This window comes from Nilaparvata lugens, chromosome 7 (genome assembly GCF_014356525.2).
Source record: "Nilaparvata lugens isolate BPH chromosome 7, ASM1435652v1, whole genome shotgun sequence".
NCBI lineage: Eukaryota > Metazoa > Arthropoda > Insecta > Hemiptera > Delphacidae > Nilaparvata > Nilaparvata lugens.
The window spans coordinates 1,594,288-1,618,894 of record NC_052510.1 but is presented as its reverse complement, the minus strand read 5'-3'; the positions used below and the strand labels follow the sequence as shown (position 1 = coordinate 1,618,894).

Below are 24,607 nucleotides of genomic sequence, written 5' to 3'. Positions count from 1 at the left end.
GTTCATTCATACTCTTCATGAATACAGGTAAAATATAAAATAATTGGATGCCAGAGCTTCTGACGCCTCTCTTATAGAAAGTGGAGCGATGCATCTCGTCTCTCAACAAGTATTATGTATTATTTATTAAGTGGAAATATATTATCCAAGTATTATTTATTCCTGGTATTATGAAAATGAACATCATCACAACGAGTAAAATAACATTGATTTATCTTAACAAAACAAAGGGCCCCAGAATTTAGACACTAGGTAAAGGAAGAATTTTTAGACTTTTGAAATGGGGTCTACAGATATTCCTCTTTGACTCCCCAGCCATTACCCTAATTTTTGAATCATGAAAACCTCAACAGCGTCAAATGAACTACCCCAGAAAACTATTCCATAAGACAGCAATGAGTGAAAAACTATGCTATATCTACTGTTCACAGAACTACTAGTAATGAAGTTTCGAATTACCTTTGCGGATAGCAGCATCTGAACAGCTGACCATCTCGACATCACAGACCTTGCCAGTCCATCCGGGCTGACAGAGACACTGGTAGCTGTTCTTCTGCTGTCTGCACTGAGCGCCATTCTCACACGGCTGTCTGTCGCTGGCACACCAGTCCACGTAGGACTCGCATCGCTCGCCCGTGTAGCCGTGTGCACAGTGACACGTGTACAGGTGCACGTGGTCGTGACACGTGGCGCCGTTCAGGCACGGCGACGAGTCGCACTCGTTGATGCGTGACTGGCAGTTGCTACCAGTGTAACTGCAAAATAAACAAAACAAATTATTCAACTGGATATAGAGAAAATAAACAAACAAAATTACTGAGTATAAACACTCTGTCTATTACCAGATATTCTTTAGGACATAAAAACTCCACCCCGCGGACAGATTGGTAGCTGCATGCAAGGTCTATAAATACAGGTCATGACACTCGTGTTCCTTACGGAGCGGCCATTTTGTGGGGTCTTCATGGCGGTGCATTTGAATTATTCCAATCTGCTCATAACAAAATCATGAATTTTTCTTTTTAAAAACAATATTCTGGTTCAGATCATATGTAAATTCAGGTTTTCGATTTCTTAATAATGAAATTTCAATAATAAATGGTTCAATAATGCATTTTCTTATTATTAAAAATTGTTCTTATTCTTGTAACTTGTTATGATTCATAAGGCATTGGAACAAAACAAGGACGATCCTCCTTGGGACAAAAGGCTAACATCAAAAGGAGTTTGAAGTTCTCAATCTAAAGATCAACAATTCAGTTCCTAGTTGGAATCTAAATATTATTATTTTGTGGGAAGAATTTATTTTACAATTCAAAGCCAAGAAATATTCCTTGAACAATATAACACATCATGTTGTTCAATCGATAATGATAACAGCTGATAAATTTGAAAATTATTGGTGAACTAGAACCCCATAGAATGGCGATTTTGCAATGCATCACGGGATTGTGTCATGACCTGTATTTATAGACTTTGGTTGCATGTGACATGTTAGTTTCAAAGCGCCAAATTTCAAACATTTTGAATGCTCATAAGTTCAAACAAAGGAAAAAATTATAATAGTCTTATTGTAAATTTATTCGTCTTTCCAACCATATCATTAGAAATAGATTTTGACTAATAGTTTTCTAGTTTTTGCCGTTTATCGAAAAAATTTATACACCTAGAAAACTAAGGTCGATATAAGAAAATTTTACTAGACATTTTTGTTGCAAATTTCATGTAGAATCTACAGTCTTCGGCTGTTACACCTTTCGTTGAACAACCTGTATAAGTCAATTGTCATTACAAGTTAATTCAATTGATGTCAAGTCAATTACATCAAAACGAATGAAACCGTTACTCTGTTTTTACTACCGTTAACACAGTTAACTACAGTTTTTTTAAACCGTTTTTTCAACTCACCCAGGCAAACAAATGCAAGTATAGTTGTTAATTCCGTCGATACATTTGCCTCCATTCATACAACTGCTGTCCGTACAGTCCTCGTCATTGGTCTGACAGTTGATGCCCGAGAATCCCAGTGGACATGTGCATGTGTAGCTGTTGACATACTGCGTGCACTCGGCCTGGTTGCGACACGGGTTCGATTCACACTCGTCGATGTCAGTCTCGCAGTGCTTGCCGCCGAAACCGTCGATGCAGAGGCATGTGTAGTCGCCGACGCCGTCAAGGCAGGTGCCGCCATTTTGACAGGGGACTGTCGAAAAAAAGCGAATATTTAATAGTTATTTGTGCAACTAGTGCGCAAAGTGACAGTTTGCTGCACCGAAAGAAACGTTTACGCACGAGCCATAGGCGAGGGCGGAATGGTTTGTTGAGTGCAGCAGAGGAACTTTGCGCACGTATTTCACATCAAGTTTTTCCTACAGTTACCATTGAATATGAAAAGTGGGTAATTATGGGTAAAATTCCCTGAAATCCATCAAATGTATATCTGTGTAATTTTATTATTAATAAATAAAATTGTATAATGTAGTAGTGTTTGAATGGCGGGGCGGCTGTCACTGATGTGGTGGCTGTCGCTGTCATCCACTGTTGTCCACCACTTCAAGATTCTTATAACGTGCACCACAGTCACAGTTACCAACTTAATTTTGATTCTGCTGCACTGGTGCTCCATATAACCTACTAACTATTTTGCGTTGTCATGCTGCAAATCTGGAGTGCGGATAAAATGTTTCCCGCACTAGAGCGGAAAAGTGATTCTTTGCGTTCTGTAATCAGTGCAGCAATGGCCACTTTTCAACGTAACTGTAGGAAAAATTTTGTGGTAAATGAATGAATTTAAGGACCAACAGGCACAGCCCAAAAACTGTTCCTTCCCCGAATTCATACAATTCATACACCAAGTCAAAAAATAGGTTATGTTTCACAGGTTGTGACTTGCATAAAGCTGCTCACACTGAACGCAACTAGCAAGTGCAGGCGTTCAGTGTGAGAGTTCCTATTGCTATCTCCAGATTTTGTTTCTCATCTGCACGCTTGCTCATGCATTATTATTGTAGAAATGCATTTTCAGGAATGAAGAACATTTGAATTTTGAATTTGCATAACAAAGCGTGCACTTGCACATTTACGAATCCAATGTAATCACACCCTAATATATTTTTATGTTTTCTCTGTAATGAATAAGTCTATAGTGAGGTCCACGTTGTAATGGCAGTGGAGAATGATAGGATAAAAACGTTGCGCATCCTCTGTCTTGTCAATGCCTTCTATGCTAGACAGTAAATTGAGTTGGAGTAGCCACATAGAGTATCTGTTTAAGAAATTGTCCAGAGTTATGTACCTACTAAGAAAACTGAAATGTTGTGTCAGTAGGGAGGTACTTATTCTGACTTACTATGGTTTGTTTCATTCCCATCTCAATAATGGGCTCCGTCTTTGGGGTAACTCAAGTGATATGCAGAAGGCATTTATTTGGCAAAAAAAGCAATTCGCTGCATTGTTGGTCTAAGGAGTGTTGAAAGCTGTAAAATTAGTTTTATCGAGCTTGGAATCATGACTCTCCCTTCAATGTACATTTATTGTAACCTGGTCCATGCTAAAAAAAACCTAACTCTATCAACAAGACATAGCCATCAGCATGAACATAGAACTAGAAATAGGAATAACCTAATTACCCCATACATCAGACTGCAAAAAACATTCAAAAGCTATAAGTATCAACAATACTTATTATTCAATAAATTACCGACAACAATAAAAAAATTTACCACAAAAAAAGTTCATATCTACAGTAGCACAATGGCTCAAAAAACAGGCTTTTTGTACAATTGACGAATACCCAAGTCATAACGTGAGCATCTGACTGTTTTATATTATATTTGTATATGTATATATGTATACATATGTGTACATGTTTAATGTTATGTATATATGTGTTAGCGGTACGATATATTGTTAGTATATGCAATGCTATCTATGTTTTATCTCCACATGACGTTTGTTTATAACATTTGTAATGTTCGATGACAAGAATAAAGATTATTGATTATATTGATTATGGACGGTAGCTGATGCAGGTTTATTGATTAACTGTTCATCCTCGTTTAAAATAGTCAATTTAGAGCAAGAAATTATATTTTTCAATAATTTCATAATGAATTTTCATAATTAAGATGGAATAATTTGTTAATAAATGATTAATCCTACATTGTAAAAAGACGATTTTGGTAACAGAGCAAATCGAGAAAGAGATAACGCTATCTCTTGTTGAATGATAGACTAGGATAGCAATTATTGAATAAATGAATAAAAAAATGAATAAAATGATTATTTCTAAAAAAAAAAACTAAAACTACAACATCAATAACACAAAATATTAGATAAATTACAATATTACATACAATAGTTAGTTACAAAAAATCTTATGTGTCCTCTACTTGTTTAGATTTTTCTGTGTGGAAATTGACCTACTCCACTATGGCGTACCATGTTCTAGAGTAGGTTATTATTATTATTATTATTTTATCCACCGACCACCTGTAAAAGGGGTATAAGGATTATGTCAATTTGTCATTAATCAAACAGCAACATGTTATCTATCTTCTTAAACCTCCATCTTGGTAGAGAGTTAGTGGGGAGGATATTTTGAATATTCTTTCCGAAGAATGGACATTGATATGTCCAAAGCTCCGCCAATTTATGTAGATGCATAACAATATGATTATTATCTTAGTTATTATATTACAAATTGCTTTTTCATATCATATAAAGTTCAATAATTATTTTCTTAGTCTATATTATGTAAATTCATCTATAATTTTGCTGTATTGTAAGCTATTGTATATAAGTGTATAAGCTAGTATATATTGTAATCTACATAAATAAAGTACTCAGTCAATCAATCAATCAATCATCTTGAGGTTTGTAAAAATCTTTATATTCCTCCACTGAGTAGGTACATATGGATAGAAGCTCTTTTTTCAATAAAAATCTGAAAGCTTTACCTGACTTTTCTTTTATGTGAGATGGCAATAAGTTGTACATCCGGATACCTGAACTCCTTACCCCTCGCTCATACATAGTACTTAGGTGTGCATCATCTCTCAAATTATTTCTGTATCTGGTAGAATATTGGTGGAATGTTTCTCCTGTATTAAATTCATTTATGTGTTTTTTTAAAAAGCAGATTGTTCCAGAATATATAGGCTAGGGTGTGGGAGAATTCCAAGTTTTTTGAAGTAGGGCCTACAACTAGTTCGGATTGACTCTCCTATCATCAACCTCTATTGCTGATCAAACACTCCCGTAGACCTCACTATAGAACAGTTGGTATACTTACATGAAGCACAGTCATCAGTGTTAATCAAACAGTCACGTCCCTCGTAGCCCGGTGCACACTGACAGTGGTAGCTCCCGTTGGTGTTCTGACAGGTGGCTCCGTTACGACAAGGACTGGACAGCTGGCATTCGTCAACATCCTCCTGGCAGAGACGTCCGGTGTAACCAAGGCCGCAACGGCAAGAGAAGTCCATGTAGTTGGGCGACGGTGAACAGGTGGCGCCGTGGCGGCATCTGAGGGAACCACAACGGGGCACAGGTTAAAAACCAGTATTGAACTCATGAAAGATAAACTTCTGATTGAAGAGAAATTAAAAGAATTCTGAATAACAAAAGACTAATGTAAATTGATACAAATTAATTTGAAATTGCCATTTAAGAAAGAGAAGATTTGAGTTTGTTCTTCAGAAAACGTTATAACTATATTTGTAGGGGAATCCTGAGAATATAAGGAGGTTCAAGTGCAATAATTTATAAATATAATCCATTTTTAAAAATCAAGATACACGGTTGAACTTCTCAAAGAAGTTTCCTTATACTGGAGTCAAGTACTATGGTATTTTGCTCTTTCATATGAAATAAATTCAGAATTAATCAAACAGATACATTACTACGACCGCTCTACTGATGTTTGTAGAGTGACATCTTAAACTGAATTGTATCAGCTTGTGGTTTCAGCTGAAAATTAATAGCATTATAGCAAACAAACCTGATGTGGGTTTAATCATAGAGAAACAATAGCGTAAGTAGATATCCCATGGTATAGGGAATTTATGTCGCAACTTTTACTGTTATCTCAAGCCAATTACTGTCGATTATTGTCAATTTTCACTGTTTTGTTGGAGTGATAGTGTATGGACAGCACAATTTGAGAGACTACCAGCGTCACACAGCTGCATAGGAAAGAACTATGTGAACTATCGGCTTGGGATAACAGTAAAAGTTGCGACATAAACACCCTATACCATGGGATATCTACTTATGCTATCGTTTCTCTATGGTTTAGTCCAGTTTAAATTGATATTAAAGTGACACTGTGTAAACGGTCCTGAGTCATTCAAAATAAGTTGACTGCATTATTAATTTACATAATTATTACCAACATTCTATAACAAACTAGCCCAAAATGGATGCCTTGTTCATTAAAACAAGCAAACATATTTGTTTTGCCACACTTGAAAACGCTTTATATTGTGTATACCTAAACTAATATTACTAATCTCCGTTGTTATGTTCATTTCCAGTTTATTCAGAGTATAGATCCTATTTATTCAACCTTTAGAGATACCCCAACAGGAGAAAATCTGGAAGAGCTTAATACTGGTACGACAGATACTGCTCAAGAAGGACAACTCGTTCCTCTGGGCAAAACGATATGCTTACATTATCTTACCAAAAAATACTATAGACCTGTTGTAGTAAATATGTACAGACTTGTACACATTAAATGACTTTACATTTATACAGTATTTTTAGATAAATATGAATAGTGACAATATCTTTCGGAAGTCACAAACCGAAAATAATAACCCCACTTACTACAGACATGTTTATTTTGATGTGCAGGACATGATGAACGCTATGTCTTTAAAATATTCACTAATTACAATTTCAACAAAATTCCCCTATAGACCTGTTGTAGTAAATATGCACAGACTTGTACACATTAAATGACTTTACATTTATACAGTATTTTTAGATAAATATGAATAGTGACAATATCTTGCGGAAGTCACAAACCGAAAATAATAACCCCACTTACTACAGACATGTTTATTTTGATGTGCAGGACATGATGAACGCTGTCTTCAAAATATTCACTCATTACAATTTCAACGCAATTCCCCTCACCTTATCACAACATGATTAGATGCTGCAGATATTCAAGACAAGAAGCGTCCATAGGAAACATAAAGATCAGAATATTCAAAACTATAATACGCACAGTGGTCACGTATGGAAGTTAAGTGTGGATATTATCATAGAGAAACAATAGCGTAAGTAGATATCCCATGGTATAGGAAATTTATGTCGCAACTTTTACTGTTATCTCAAGCCGATTACTGTCGATTATTGTCAATTTTCACTGTTTTGTTGGGTTGATAGTGTATGAACGGCACAATTTTAGAGACTACCAGCGTCACACAGCTGCATAGCAAAGAACTACGTGAACTATCGGCTTGAGATAACAGTAAAAGTTGCGACATAAACGCCCTATACCATGGGGTATCTACTTATGCTATCGTTTCTCTATGATATTATAGTTTTTATAATATCAGTGGTGATATCAGCGTGAATTTATAGTTTGTTTCATGTTTTTAAGAAACTTTTATTATTAATACATCCAAATTTAAAATTGTTTGTTTTATTCTAATTTATATTTTAGATTGTGATTTGGTGTAGAAATTTGAATGGACATAACCTATAATATTTGGACAATTTAAAACTAAATTAGGAAATTGAAGAAGTTTTAGGCAATAGCCTGTTTTTTTCTTTTCCGATTCTTGTATTTTTTTGCTAACCTTATAAAAAAAATATTATCATCCAAGGCTGCAAAGAATTTAGATCGCTGGGAAGGAAAATGCTGTGTAGAATATATGGACCTGTGTGTGATGAGGGTGTCTGACGAATAACAAACAACAATGAATTATCTGCACTCTATAAAGAGCCGCTCCTGTCTGTATTTACGTCAGACTGAAACGCTTAAGAGGGGCAGGGCATGTGGTGCGGATGCCAGACACTCGGTCTCCCAGAAAAATATATACGGGAAAACCAGGAGGCAGAAGACCAGTGGGAAAACCAAGACTGAGATGGGTGGATGGCATCTCAAAGGATGCAGCACATCCTCTTCAAAATTGGAGAATGAAGGCAAGAGATCGTGATGAATGGAGGCGCAGTATTGAGGAGGCCAGGGCTCGTTTTGGGCTGCAGCGCCATCGAAGAAGAAGAATCACAACAATAATTACAATTTATGATGATTTAATAAATAATCTCACCTGTTGGGTGCACAAGGGTCCAACTTCTCCTCACAATCCCTGCCGGTGTAGGGCAGTTCGCAGACACACTTGTAGCTGTTGACCTGGTCGATGCAGGTGCCGGCATGTCGGCACGGGTTGACGGCACAGTCGTCCACGTTCACCTCGCAGTTGGTGCCCGTGTAGCCGGCCGCACACACGCACCGGTATGCGTTCAGGTGGTCCGTACATGTGCCTCCGTGCTGGCAGGGGTTGGACGCGCATTCGTCCACGTTCAGTTCGCATCGTTTGCCTGAAAACACGGTTCAAAAATTAAAACTCATTGCCGTCTGCCTTGATCATATATAAATATTGTAATACATGTAAAGTAACTAACCTAACCTAACCAGCAGGTTACGAATGACATTTGATTCTGTATCCAAGACCAACTGAATAATAACAGACCCAAACCATCGATTCAAGATGGCGCGGGTCGTAAATAAATGAGCATAATCCAGATGCCTACCAACCACTACCTCCGTAAACAAAGCCATAGTGCATTCTGGTGACGTCAGCACAGGTAGGGCTCCTACACCAATAAAACACTAGCTGATATATAGATCAGCTGAAATCAACAAATCTTTATTGATGTAGGAGTCCTACCTATGCTGACATCACCAGATTGCACTGGGCTTTGTTTACGGAGGTAGTGTACCAACTGACCCAACTCTCATTTATCCTTATCAGCTGATCAAATTTTGTCACCTGGATTATGCAGTATTTATTTACGACCGGCGCCATCTTGAATCGAGTATTGGGGTCTGTTCTATCTGATCTTGGTCTGTCGCTCTGTTCTTGTAGCCTACCTTGTGAAGCAATAGAAAGAAGATAACTAATTGATTGATACAATAAGTACATCATCAAAATGATAATGAGAAAAAAAGTAACCTTGTGCTATTCCTCCCCCAAATTTTGATAAGGTTACACATAGTCCAAAATAAGTTAAGTCTTGTAGTTGTTCACTTCACAAAATTTCAAGTCCTTAATTATTTTTACAAAGTAGGTTTTTAGATGCTTCAAAACCAGACATAGAAGAAATATTTCACATTATTATCACCAAAATAGGAAATATTCACATATTTAATAAATATTTTTGAATGACCAAAAAACAAACTTAATGTTCAGCAGTAAAATGTATTCAAGTTATGTATCGTCTTCATTCTCCTGAATATTGTATTTATATTTATATATTTCTTTTTCATACTGTATTATGTTTGTTTGTGAAATAAATGAATTGATTGATTGATTGATATTGCATAAATATTCTCCAGCAAGTTCTCCAGCTATATTTTTTTACGTCTCACTATATTTGAAACTTGACAACACTTCTATTAGTTCTTATCAGAGACAACCATAGGATTTTCTCTTTATCCTTACCACCTCATGGAAAAGCTGTAATGGATAGGTCAGTTTATGATGGTGTCGATTTCATGATCATCATATAGAATTGGATTTCAAACTCATGAGATAAACTTTTTCAACGATTTGAAGTGGGATACGTCATTAAATTTCACCTGAGCAATTAAGATTGAACTAACTAATAATTAAAAGTATTTTTGAAGATTTGAATTTGGTTAATTTTAGGAGATTTACCTCCATATCCGGGTGTGCAGTGGCATATAAACTGGTTCAAGCCATCCTCACAGGTGGCTCCGTTCATACAGGGGTCACTGGCACATTCGTCCACATCACTCAGGCATCTGGCGTCGTAGTATCCGCGTGGACACTCGCATCTGAATACAAAAAAAAAAAAAATATCAGTTAATTTATACATTAAAGAAACAAGTAAATTGCTGTAAAGGCGAACAGGAAACTCCATGAATGGAAAAAATCTAGGTAATTTTTTAAAAGTGTACTACTGAGGATTTTTATTAAGTTTCAATGAAAATAGGAGAAAGTCTTACAGACTCTATTTATAGCATATTTATATATATTTAGCATATTTTATATATAGCATATTTTATATATTTATATGCATATTTATAGCATATTTATATATACATCATTCAGACAAGCGACAAGGTAATTCAATCAGGTCGAATTTAAATTTAATGTTATAGCAGAGAAAATTTATACATTATGAAAAACTATTTATTATTCTATCATTGAAAAATATTTTTGTTGACGAATAAGATATAATTGATTATTTTAAGCAAGAATGAACAGTTAATATTACATCACATATTCCAGTATTGACTGATGATTGATGAATGATGGATTGATTTGTTTACCTGAATCCGTTGATGAGGTCGACACATCGCCCGCCATTGGCACAAGGGTTGGAGGCACATTCGTTGATGTTCGTCTCACAGTGAAGACCGGTGAAGCCAGGCATGCATTCACACGTGTATCTGTATGAAAAATTGAGATACATTTTAGAATAAATGGAAAAAGTTTTCGGCAATAGCCTGTATTTTTTCTATTTCTGCATATTGTATTAGTTTACCTCATCCAATAAATTAACAAAAGAGTTTATTTATGACAGGGCATTTTTTAGATATCATTAATTAATTGTAAATCGGTACATACATTAATTAAATGAGCAAATAATATTATGTTACCCGAACAGTATCAAGTAATACCCACTTTTCCAATTCGAATAAGAGTTAATCCGCGTTTACACCAAAGCTATTAACAAAATGTTTATTCCTCCGTACTTATAGATTCTATTAGATTAAACGGAACTTATCATACACATGATGAACATATGTGTTTGTCAAGCTCCGTTCAATCTAATAGAATCTATAAGGACGGAAAAATAAACATCTTGTTAATAAGTTTGGTGTAAACGCAGCTTTAGATGCTCTCAAAACAGTGAAGAATAATTTCGATTGGAATTCATTTTCCTGGTAAAAACAGTTATTGAAACACAAGTCATTTCTTTGTGAATTTCATTTAATTAAAGTGCATTTATATATTTCATACATGATTAAAGAAAGTTTTTGCGATAGCATAAAGCTGCGTTTACACCAAAGTTATTAACAAAATGTTGATAACTTAATCCTTATAGATTATATTAGATTTACCGAAACTTGACAAGCACTCATATATTCATCATGTGTATAAGTTCCGTTCAATCTAATAGAATCTAAAAGTACGGAGAAATGAACATTTTGTTAATAGCTTTGGTGTAAACGCGGCTTAAAACTAGGAATCTCAGACCACATCTTTAGGTGGAGAGTTTCAATCAGGAGAAACGATACGGCTACTCTTATCTCAATATGTGGGGGATAAGATCGTCTTCCCTACAAGGACATTTAATTTGATCCATAAAGCCTGATTTTCACTAGTAGAGTTCGTGGTCGAGTAACTAGCATCCTAACTCTACCGAGCTAACTCTACTCTACTTACTTGGTCGAGTAACTATTTTCACTACAATAATTGAGAATAGTAGGTAAAGTGTGTTGTCTAGTGAACAGAACTAACCTTAAAATGTCAATACTTTTTAATAAATTAACACTTAAATAAATAAACACTTTTCAATAAATTAATACTTTTTACTTGTTGTGTAGTTGAGAAGTTGATATTGTGGTAATTATTCATATTAAGTAAAAATACAGAGAAATTGTCAAAAACCACAGTCTTTCTAGGTATCAATAAATCTGTGGTTTTGACAATTTCTTTGTATTTTTATTTAATATGAATAATTACCACAATAATTATATTTGTAAATATATTTTTGCAAATATATTTTTGTAAATATATTTGTATGTATATTTGTAATAATTAAACTGTTTATTATGATAAACAGTTTATCAGAGATTGACAATGGTGTAACAACCAAAACCGGACTTTCTAACTATCAATAAATCTGTGGTTTTTGACAATTTCTTAGTATTTTGTCACCTGGTCATATGGGACATATTTATATGAATCATATATTTATCTCATATTGATCAGGATTTTAGAGTTTTAAATTGTAAAAGTTTAATGAACAGTGGTTTTGTCCTTGAACAAATATTGTCATCGACAGAAAGATTGTTTATTTCATTTGTTGTCAAAATTAATGTAGCTTCTCTTTTGTTAATAACAAACGTGCTGCTTGTGCGACAGATAAAAATATGTACTTGAAATGGCTTCATGTTTGGCATTGACTGAGTTATATTTAATACCCAGAATTTTACTTTTGGTGTGTCAGTGTGTGAGCTCGTTCGATAGGACTGAAAGTTAAGTCCGGCTGATTCAGTGAAAAAGGCTAGATTTCGGTTCGTTTAATAGTACAATTATTCTGTCACAGATCGGGCAGTATAAAAATAATTGTATTGTTAAGGGAGACGGGTTCTGAGCCTATTCATTGGTTCAGTTAATATTTGTTCTTATTTTTTAAATACTAAAGTCGCGAAATACCAGTGGATGCCAAAGTGGGAAGCTATTTCAAAAAGGTAGGTGACTACTGAATCATTTGTTCTTAAATTTCCATAGCCACAAACATTGAATCCTCATTAGCAGCAAGCGAGTGTTTTCTCCATTAATTCATATCAAATATTGTTTTATAACCAAATTAATCTTGTTTTGTTGAAATGTATATATGTTAAAGATTCATTAATTAAAGTTCTAGTTATTCTGTTCTTTTCTTGTTATCATAGTTTTTTCCCCCTTACATATTTGGTGTAGGCACATCGTCCTTACATATTTGGTGGAGGCTTCTCCTGCCGTTCACAACCTGCTTACAATTTTTAATGAATAACAATACTTCTTAAACTTGATAGCCTACGGCACGACTCTGCTCTACTAGCTCGAGACTGTTTTCATTAGTATAGTGGTAGAGTAGTGGAGAGTGGAGATTAGGAGAGTGGTAGAGTGGTAGTGGTAGAGTAGAGTGAGAAGCTGTGGTGAGGGAAGGCAAGTGGTAGAGTACTATCCCACGATGCTATCGCACTCTACTCTACTAAAAACTAGTACTCTACCATGAACGTTTTCATTGGGAGAGTTCACAAAATAGTTATTACTTGCCCGGGAAACTCTACCACTAACTCTACTAATGAAAACCAGACTTAGAGCATGTACTCACTTGTTGATACCATCGACACACTTGGCGCCATTCCTACACGGGTTGCTGTTGCATTCGTTGACGTTGATCTCGCAGTTGGGTCCCGAGGTGCCAGGTCTGCAACGACATTGGTATCCGTTGATCAGATCCTCGCAATGGCCGCCAAACTGGCACGGGTTGGACTGGCACTCGTCCATCTGGTGTTGGCACAGAAAGCCGGTGAAACCGGGGTGACAATGGCATGTGAACGAGTTCTCGCCGTCGATACATTCGCCCCGGTGGCAGGGAGAGGATTGGCAGTCGTTGATGTTCGTTTCGCAGTCGTTTCCTGAAGAAAAAATGAATTAATTGATGAATAGGAATGAATAAGAATGCATGAATGAATAAACCAGGATGGAAGTGATATGTAAATTTCATATTTATTCGGTTAAAAAGTTGTCTTAAGTATTGTTTTATTATTCTTATTTGCTATCTTTTTTTTTAGTTTTGTGCGCTGTTCTGTTGTAAATTGGATGCGAAATAAAGAATCTTATCTTATCTTATCTTATGTGAAAGAGTTTTCGCTGATGTTAATATCACAGTCGGTGCCTCTGGGTAAAGAAAAATCAAATAAAGTGATGAATATTGTAATGAAAAAAGGAAAACATGCCTCGGCCTAATTAATAAAAAGACTTTAAGCAGAAAAAAACTGGTGAAAAGTGGCCGGCCGGATTAGTCTAGTGGTAAAGAGCGTTGAAAAAAAATTTCGATCTGCTAGCACCACCTGGATCGAGGGTTTGAATCCTGCCGCTGGCATGGATATTTCATCTCATCAATTTACACTAGCATAAGTAGATATCCAATGGCATAAGTAGTTAGTTTATGTTCCAAAATTCAAGCAGATTTCTTCTCAACTGAAGCTGATTACTGTCGATTATTGCTGTTTTGTTGGGTTTAGAGTGTAAGAACCGCACAGTATGAAAGACTACCAGCGTCTCATAGGTTCACGAAAAATAACTATTAGGAGAAACGGCTTGAGTTAACAGTGAAATATGGAATCTTATATGCTAATATGCTATCTTTTCCTATGGTTTAATGTAGGATTACTAATATCAAGCCACTTCTCCACTTTTTCAAGTCCACTGGCGGCCGTATCATATGATTTAGTCGAGTCATCCTCTTGGAAAATCTAAGTTGAGAGTTATTAGATGAATAGGCTAATTGATATAAAACCATCAATAAAAACTCATTTCAACGGCACAAACGTGCCTTTTTTGTTCTTTAAGATAAATGAACTGGTACCTCAATATCATTTTTCAATATAATTTATGATTTGTTTGATAAAGCAACCAATTATTGCTTCATCAATTCAGAACATTGTAGGTATAATTGTTGTATTATTCCAGCTGACGGCTTCGACTAAGCCTGAAGAACTCTTTTACTTTGTTGAGAGAGAATGAATGTTATTTTGAGTTTATTTTCAACTAAGGTTTCATTTTCTCTGTTTCTGTATAATTTGAATTGTATCATATACAGTTATATTCTATTCTAATTATTGTATTATTCAAAGATGGAATAGTTAGTCTTATTCAAATAAAATTCATTTTCATCCAATTCAACTAACCAGTGAATCCGGGCGGACACTCGCAGGTGTAGCCGGCGACAGAGTCGCGACACACACCCTGGTTGCGACAGGGGTTGCTGACACAGTCGTCGATGTTGATGTGACACCTGGAGCCAGTGAAGCCGATGGCGCAAGTGCATCGGAACGAGTTGACCAGGTCATGACACACGCCGCCATTCATGCACGGGTTCAGCGCACATTCGTCTATGTCGATTTCGCACTGGGTGCCCGTGAAACCTGCGACAGAAAAGTTGAGAAAAAGTTATTAAAAAGTTGATAAAAATTGGGGAAAGGTTGAGGAAAAGCAATAAAAAAAATTGGGAAGAAATTACAGAAGAAATCACAATTACAATTAATAAGTTTACTCTACCAGAAGCTTAATTTGATGTTTATTTTTATTTATAATTTTTACAAAGAAGCACTGATCGCGAGAGAAAAACTGGAAATCTATCAATTCCCGAGCTCACTCAGACACTTTTGCAACCAATATGTTGCTGTCATATTTTTTCCTCCACCTACTGTCAAAAGTACTTACTTTACTCCCTGAAACATGATACTAAAGTGTCACTTTTTCGCTCTCGTTACTAAAAAACAGAAAAACTCCCTAGGGAGTAGAAGTGACTCCATATAAATAACATGGGAAGCATCTCTATTTTAAAAACGTACATTTGGAATAGGTCAGAAGGTCTAAGCTCAGATGAGGAAGAATATAGAGTAGTCATTAAACCAACTAAATTCAATACCTCAACCAGACATTTGATCGATGTATAAAATTTATGTTTGTATGCTGAAATTATTATTACAAACTTCATATCACTATACTAGAAAAAGTTTATATATTTTTTTTCTTTTAATCCATGTTATTCAAAATACCAGCCAACGAATATTACTTATTAACTAATCAAATTTGAAACGGGAACTTCATCATAGCTGTAGTTGTGGCTGTCATTGTTGTTACAACTTTAGCCGACAGATAGTGCTGTCGGAGGAGAACTGTGATCACAAGCCAGCTGTTTCTGTTTACTTTTTAGATTATGTTGTAACACATTGTTTGGTCACATACGTTTTTAAAAATTATTTTATTTGCAGTTTTTATAAAAATGTAGGTGGAGGAAAAATGTTGTGTATATCACGAGTGAAAAATGTTTTTTCTCCCTCAGGAAAATTGTTGCCCTCGGCTTCGCCTCGGGCTTCAAAGTTTTCCCTTAGGGAGAAAAAACAGCACTTTTCACTCTAGATATACAAATAACTATTTATGAATATTTTAGATTACTCAATAATGTTTCGTTTATCTGTGAATTTAGTGAAGAGAATTATTTGATTTTATAATCATGTAAAAAGATGAAGATTAGTTCAAATATTGATCGCGCATTGGGTGCCAATGAAACCTGAGAAAATGAGGGAACGTTATGTTAAAAGTGTGAAAAGTTGTAAGTTAAGATAACATGCTTATTAGCATACACCATTTTAAAACCTACTCTGGAACTTGGTACGCCATAGTGGAGTAGGTAAATTTCCACACAGAAAACAATAAACATGTAGAAGACACATTATAAGAAATTTCTGAATCTAAATATTGTATGTAATTGTAAACTATATAATATTTTCTGTAATTGATGTAGTAGTTTTAGTTTTTTGGGGGGAAATAAACATTTATCTATTTACTTTCATGAATGAAAACAATTGAATATTGAAATAGAAATACATAAAATAAATATAGAGAAAGCAGGTAGGCTACTGTATACAAGATATGTCTTAAAAATAGTGCAGGGAGTAGAAGTTTATGACTGAGTATTATCATAGACTTGGCTACTAGCATAGATAAACAATAGCGTAATTAGATATCCCATGGTATAGGGCGTTCATGTCGCAACTTTTACTGTTCCTCAAGCCGATTACTGTCAATTATAGTCAATTTTTACTGTTTTGTTGGGGTGATAGTGTATGAACGGCACAATTTGAGAGACTACCAACGTCACACAGCTGCATAGGAAAGAACTACATGAACTATAGGCTTGGGATAACAGTAAAAGTTGCGACATAAACGCCTTATACCATGGGATATCTACTTACGCTATTGTTTCTTTATGGTATTATGCCTCTATTTTGTTTTGAAAGCTTCCCCAGGAACTGGTATAGGAATTGTCAAAATTCATAGTAGATAAAACAAAGAAAAAAAGATAATCACACAAAGGAACTAATAAAACAAAGAAAGAAAGAAAATCACACAAAGGAACCATCTCTATCTTATACCTATTGTCATAGCCACCTCTAATACAAGGCCGCGGCCTACGATATTGCAACGTCGCAGTGTAGGCCTAGAATCTAATACATGATTGGTGAAAAAGATCAGCTGGTATTTTTTAAAGTCTTTTTCACCAATCATGTATTAGACTCTAGGTCTACACTGCGACGTTGCAATATCGTAGACCGCGGCCTTGTATTAGAGGTGGCTATGCTATTGTACTAGATTTTAATCAATTTTTCAATAATTCAAATATTAAAACAATTTGGGAGAGTGTAGAATATGTAGAAATAAGGTATCTACACTCAGGAACGGTTGCAAAAAGGATAAATTTTAATCGTGATTAACTGTACGGGAACCAATCAGAGAAGGTGTTTTTGAAAAGACAGACGGTTTCTCTGATTGGTTCTCGTGAAATTAATCGCGGTTGAAATTTAACCGGCTTTTGAGCAACTGGGCCTCAGACTTATTAATCTGAGCATACTAAGCGATACTAACAGACATCTTCAATATTAGAAAGTACAGTACACTAGATATAAACTATTAAAGTGAGAACCAACCAAAATAATAATCTTCAACAGTAGTTCCTAATGAGAAGTTTAGTGCTAAAAGCATTTTTAACCAATTTGACCCTTCAACTAGAAAGGCTAGGCTAGATAGTCTAGCCTATACAATAAGGCTATTTTACGACTTGATGGAAAGGTGCGACGTTATAAGTGCCTATTTGGAGCCATCTAATTCAAGTGAAGCTATTTAACATGAACGCTATTAGATTGGATGCATTGAATTATCTTAATTTATGACGATGCAAAAACCGAAAGCATAGAAGAAAAGAGAAGAGTGGATGATGACGGAGAAGGATGTATAGAAGAAGAAGAAGAAGAAGAAGAAGAAGAAGAAGAAGAAGAAGAAGATGATGATGATGATGATGATGATGATGATGATGATGATGATGATGATGATGATGGAGGAGGAGGAGGAGGAGGAGGAGGAGAAGAAGAAGAAGAGAAGAAGAAGAAGAAGAAGAAGAGAAGAAGAAGAAGAAGAAGAAGAAGAAGAAAAAGAAAGTGATATACATAGAATTTGAAAGGATATGTGGGAAGAAGAAGAGTATATTATCAAGAGGATAGGATAAAAGCAAAAATAAAAACGGCAAAGAATTGAAGAGAACTGAGTCACTACAAATATAATTGTTGTATAGATAAAAATATAAATCTAAGTAGCCTACTTTTTTTAAATTGATTGTGAGTGAACAAATTTAAAAAGGGTACTTATATTTCTATTTTTTATTTATATTCAAGAGTAGCATATTATTATCATCAATTGAATTTATAATGGCGTAGCAACCGAAACTACTCTCTCAATTTTCTTATAAATGAGTGGGTGTGAAAACAACAAATCTTTCTAGTGAATAATGATTTCTATCACAACACCACCTCCAGTACACCCACAAGAATGAGAGGTCCTTGCCTAGAAACAAAGCTAATACAAGGCTATTCTAATAAAAGTCAATTATTTATTATAATACTATTTATTTTTGTAGTTGAACTGTTATTGCACGTTTATAAAATATGTATCGGTATATATATTATACTGGAGTGCTATGATTGATTGATTGATTGATTGATTGAGTACTTTATTTATGTAGATTACAATATATACTGGCTTATACACTTATATACAATAGCTTACAATACAGCAAAATTATAGATGAATTTACATAATATAGACTAAGAAAATAAATATTGAACTGTATATGATATGAAAAAGCAGTTTGTAATATAATAACTATGGATAATAATCATATTGTTATGCATCTACATAAATTTGCGGAGCTTTGGACATATCAATGTCCATTCTTCGGAAAGAATATTAAAAATATCCTCCCCACTAACTCTCTACCAAAAATGATTGATAGATATGGAATTGTTATTACATAAAAATGTACAGATAGATATTTTATTTTAAAATTTCAAATTTTTCGAATGTGATAGATCTATTCTTCTGTATATTAGGAAAAATATATACTTACTAAAGTATTCTTACTTGTGATGTATATTTAAAGCATGATTTAAGACATACCAGTAATGTGATATCATAGAATGTAATGACTGTATTCAACTCAACTCGTTTGTATTAGCATATGTGCTTGAAACAAATAAATTTATTTATTATTTTATTATAATACCATTCAATTTTTCCATGTTACAACTAATAATTATTTTTTTCCTACAGTTACGTTGAAAAGTGGCCATAGCTGCACTGATTACAGAACGCAAAGAATCACTTTTCCGCTCTAGTGCGGGAAAAATTTTTCTGCACTCCAGATTTGCAACATGGCAACGCAAAATACTTAGTAGGTTATATGGAGCAACAGTGCAGCAAAATCAAAATGAAGTTGGTAACAGTGACTGGGCTGCTATAGTGAGCAGAGGTACAACGAAGCACAACGAGCTAATTATTAATACGCATATTATAACCAAGGACAACATTTTTATTCAATTTGACAATAAATTAAGGTTTTTATCAATAATAAAATTACACAGAAAAACATTTGATGGATTTCAGGCAATTTTACCCATAATTACCCACTTTTCATATTCAATGGTAACTGTAGGAAAAACTTAATGTGAAATACGTGCGCAAAGTTCCTCTGCTGCACTCAAGAAGCCATTCCGCCCTCGCCTACGGCTCGGGCGTAAACGTTTCTTTCGGTGCAGCAAACTGTCACTTTGCGCACTAGTTGCACAAATAACTATTGCCGTCCTTATGAAATCTACCAGATTGAACGGAACTTGACAAACGTAATCTGTCTGACATCATCTGTTTAATCTAATAGAATTCATAATAACGACAAAAAATCGTACATCCAAGAATCGATGTGTATGTAACTACTAAATAGCCTTATAATATTTTATGACCTTTCAGTGGACTGATCATAAAACATATTATTACATTATTATAGTTACAAAAACGTTGCATTTCTGTTTCATAACCCGAAACAATATACTTCATCACGAAGACGGTTCCATATAATGATAGAGTTTTGATACAAAAATTACTCTAAACGCATGCAAAATTTGGAAATAACATAATTTGGTCGTTTAGTGAGAAAAAACTTTATCGTGGAAGCGAAACTTATTTAATAGTTGGAGTTATAAAATAGTGACCTACTTGACCTTCTTTCAGGCTTATTAGGTATAAGTGTAAGGCGTGAAAAATGTTTATTATGTCTTACTTAATAGTTGAAGGATTCCATGAACTGAAAACTTATTTTTCCTCCACCTACTGTCTAAAGTACTTACTTTTCTCCCTGAAACATGATACTAAAGTGTCACTTTTTCGCTCTCGGTACTAAAAAACAGAAAAACTCCCTAGGGAGTAAAAGTGACACCATTTAAATAACATGGGAAGCATCTCTATTTTATAAACGTACATTTGGAATAGGTCAGAAGGTCTAAGCTCAGATGAGGAAGCATATAGAGTAGTCATTAAACCAACTAAATTCAATACCTCAACCAGACATTTGATCGATACATAAAATTTATGTTTGTATGCTGAAATTATTATTACAAACTTCATATCACTATACTAAAAAAAATGTATATATTTTTTTTTCTTTTATTCCATGTTATTCAAAATATCAGCCAACGAATATTACTTATTAACTAATCAAATTTGAAACGGGAACTTCATCATTGCTGTAGTTTTGGCTGTCATTGTTGTTACAACTCTAGCCGACAGATAGTGCTGTCGGAGGAAAACTGTGATTACAAGCCAGCTGTTTCTGTTTACTTTTTAGATTAAATGTTGTAACACATTGTTGTCACATACGTTTTTAAAAATTATTTTATTAGCAGTTTTTATAAAAATGTAGGTGGAGGAAAAATGTTGTGTATATCACGAGTGAAAAATGTTTTTTCTCCCTCAGGAAAATTGTTGCCCTCGGCTTCGCCTCGGGCTTCAAACTTTTCCCTCAGGGGAGAAAAAACAGTACTTTTCACTAGATTTTCTCTAGATATACAAATAACTATTTCTCCCTCAGGGAGAAAAAGTTGTATTTTTCACTCTAGATGTAGAAATAACTATTGATAGAAAATTTGTGGGAGTAAAAATTATTGAGTCTGAATGTAGCTTGGTGTATATTTTTATTTATAGTTCATACTATGTATTAAAATACTTCCATTCACATTTCAAACATTAATTTTTTCCTTTCTGTTCAATACACTACCTATAATATTACTCTCATATTAAATTATTAAAATAATCATATTAAATTATTGATTCATTGAAACCATTAATGTTTTTCACAAGGAATATTGACTGTTTCAAACGAAATCTAACTAAAGAAGGAAGAGTATTAAATTTACGATTATACTTTCTCTGGTTTACTCCCTCTCTCTCTCTCACATACACTTTTGGAGTCATATATCCTCTTTCTCTCACACACACACTATTGGAGTCATATATTCTCTTACTCTCTCAAGCACTTTTGGAGTCATATATCCTCTTTCTCTCACACACACTATTGGAATCATATATTCTCTTACTCTCTCAAGCACTTTTGGAGTCATATATATATTCTCTTCATCTCTCACACACTATTGGAGTCACATATTCTCTCAGTCTCTCTCTCACACACACTCTCTCTCTCTTTCTCTCGCTCTGAACAGTGCCGTACCGTTTTGACGGCCGCATCATGACCGTGCTAACAGATATATAATTATTTTATTCGTAAATCGTTTAGTTTAAGCTCTGGCCATTTATAGCTAGCTGTTTTAGAGAAGATTTAAGTTTAGTGAAAGGCTGCTCGGCCCTTCTAAAGATGCCACCATGATCCTTATGATTATTATAATAATAATGCATACTCTTTCACCTCTTTCTTCTTGTTCTATCTGCTCTTCCTCTTCTTCTTTTTCTTGTTTCTTCTTATCCTCATCCCAGTCTATCCTTCAGTTCTCTCTCACTAGAGAGAGTTTGGTAGAGAGTTAGTGGGGAGGATATTTTTAATATTCTTTCCGAAGAATGGACATTGATATGTCCAAAGCTCCGCCAATTTATGTAGATGCATAACAATATGATTATTATCTATAGTTATTATATTACAAATTGCTTTTTCATATCATATACAGTTCAACAATTATTTTCTTAGTCTATATTATGTGAATTCATCTATAATTTTGCTGTATTGTAAGCTATTGTATATAAGTGTATAAGCCAGTATATATTGTAATCTACATAAAGTACTCAATCAATCAATCAATCAATCCTCTTCTTCTTTTTCTTCTTCTTGTTTCTTCTTATCCTCATCCCAGTCTATTCTTCAGTTCTCTCACACTTTCTCATTACATCAAACCGCATCTCAACTCAATAGAGTTGAATAGACTATATAGATTCTTAAGATTTTTTTTTCAAATTTGCTGTGTTGCTAATCCATTCGATTCCACTATTTATTTTAACTTCGAATGAATAACACTTTTTATTCAATATTTCTGAGTCTGAAGAATGGCCAACAACACGTCGAAACGTCGTTAGTGCTATAGTGAGGTCCACGTTATAATGGCTGTGGAGAAAGATAGAAGAATAACGTTGCCGATCCTCTGTCTTGTCAATGCCTTCTATGGAGGGTAGCTTATAAAGGTGTATTGATGTAATATTCTAGTTTAAAATAATCAATTATATTTTATCAAGCAAGATATTATATTTTTCAACGATTTCATAATGAATTTTCATAATCAAGATGAAATATTAAGTTAATTATTTTTCTACATTGTTGAAAGACGATCTGGCAGCAGAGCAAAGCGAAAAAGAGATAGCGCTATCCGCTTTGATGAATGATAGACAAGGATAGCAATACCATTGCTAATCAAACACTCCCATTATAACGTGGACCTCACTATAGTTGAACTAAATCTCATCACAAAAAATTCAAATACATTCAACCTATTGTATTTTTCAAATAAATATGTATCCCAGTTACATTGTATTAAATATGTTTCAAAGTTTCATTATGTATTCTATTGAAATTGAAATTAATAAAATAAAATGTATTGTATTATATTGTATTAGATATGTTACAAAGTTTCATTATATATTCTATTGAAATTGAAATTATATTTATTCTTCTTCTTAAGAAATACTAACAATACAGAATATACATATATAAAACTTGAAGAAGGTTCATCACATGGACAAAGCCTGTGTGCGAGGAAAAATAATTGTTATGTATTGAAAACAAACACATCATGTATTCTAAATACATGCAGATACAGTATGACACCTCTACCAATTATTTCAAATCACCATTATTTCAAAAATAGACAGACAATTGGTAACAACAACCTTACATGTCAGACTAAATTAAAATAATAATTACCGTGTCAAATTGTTCTGAACAAATCTCTAAGATTTGAGTAGGCTAACACTCTGAAAGCCTACTGTCAATGAAACAAGATTCATGCTAAATTGTCATCTTTACTTAAATAGGAAACATTAAGGAGATCTATGAGGAATACTGAAACAGTTACAATATTGTGATACTTTGTCAGTATTGGTTAAATGGGGAAACAATGTTGTTTGATATTAGAAATACTGACAGTTGTAAAATGAATCTTAGTATATAGGTAGGAAGTGATGACGATTATTATAATTATCATTAACTTAATTGTAATACAATACAGGGTGCGCCCAAAATGTAAAGTCTGCGAAAATAAATCAGCTTAGACAATGTGCTGTGATATAATTAATCATGTGCTGATTTGATCTGGTGATATTCATTTCAAATTGACAGTATACGTTGAATGGACAGTATTGATTGTTAATTATAAGGAATTATGACTGTTCAAAGTGGAGTACACTACAGTGGGTTGTAGCTGAAAAATATATATATCTAAAATAAATATAATTATGTATGGTTATAGTACGCCAATAGATATAATAATATTTTATTATTGTATGGTTATAGTATGCCAATCAATGAATAGGACTTGACTGGTAAGGTATTGTTTTGAGGCAGTGGATTTAAATTTGAATAACAATAGAAGTGTTGATAAGTTTGAAGGTGAAATGAATGTAAGAGATTTGACAGGAGGTGTTTAGAAGAGGTTGGGTCTTTCTAATTTGAATTGTGCAATATTTGAGAACAGAATTATATTTCTTGCATTCTGAAATACTAGTAGTTCTGTGAACAGTAGACCTCACGCAGTAATCTCATCCACAAGTACCTGCCTTATGGAAATACAGCAATAGACTGGCTTCTCCACACATCTGTGTAATCACTTGTCAGCTGATTTATGTTGAATAATTCTATAGTCTGATTTTTACTCTATTATTGGCGTATGAAGGAGGCTCCTTTTTCTTTTAATACTAGTAGCTCTGTGAACAGTAGACCTCACGCAGTATTCTCATCCACAAGTACCTGATTGAAACTATAGACCTTATGGAACTACAGCAATAGACTGGCT

At 34.2% G+C, this 24,607-nt stretch overlaps 1 protein-coding gene across 1 annotated transcript in view; it reads right to left on the bottom strand.

Moving 5' to 3' along the window:
* The window catches only part of LOC111044615 (neurogenic locus Notch protein), a gene marked incomplete in the record, with an annotated part of 280,748 nt that overhangs the window by 52,098 nt on the left and 204,043 nt on the right, over nt 1–24,607 (bottom strand). The window contains 8 exon segments of the mRNA XM_039433417.1: nt 460–755; nt 1,909–2,203; nt 5,294–5,526; nt 8,289–8,559; nt 9,900–10,039; nt 10,538–10,657; nt 13,318–13,624; nt 14,900–15,136. Of these exon segments, the coding sequence (XP_039289351.1) occupies nt 460–755; nt 1,909–2,203; nt 5,294–5,526; nt 8,289–8,559; nt 9,900–10,039; nt 10,538–10,657; nt 13,318–13,624; nt 14,900–15,136 (1,899 nt within the window).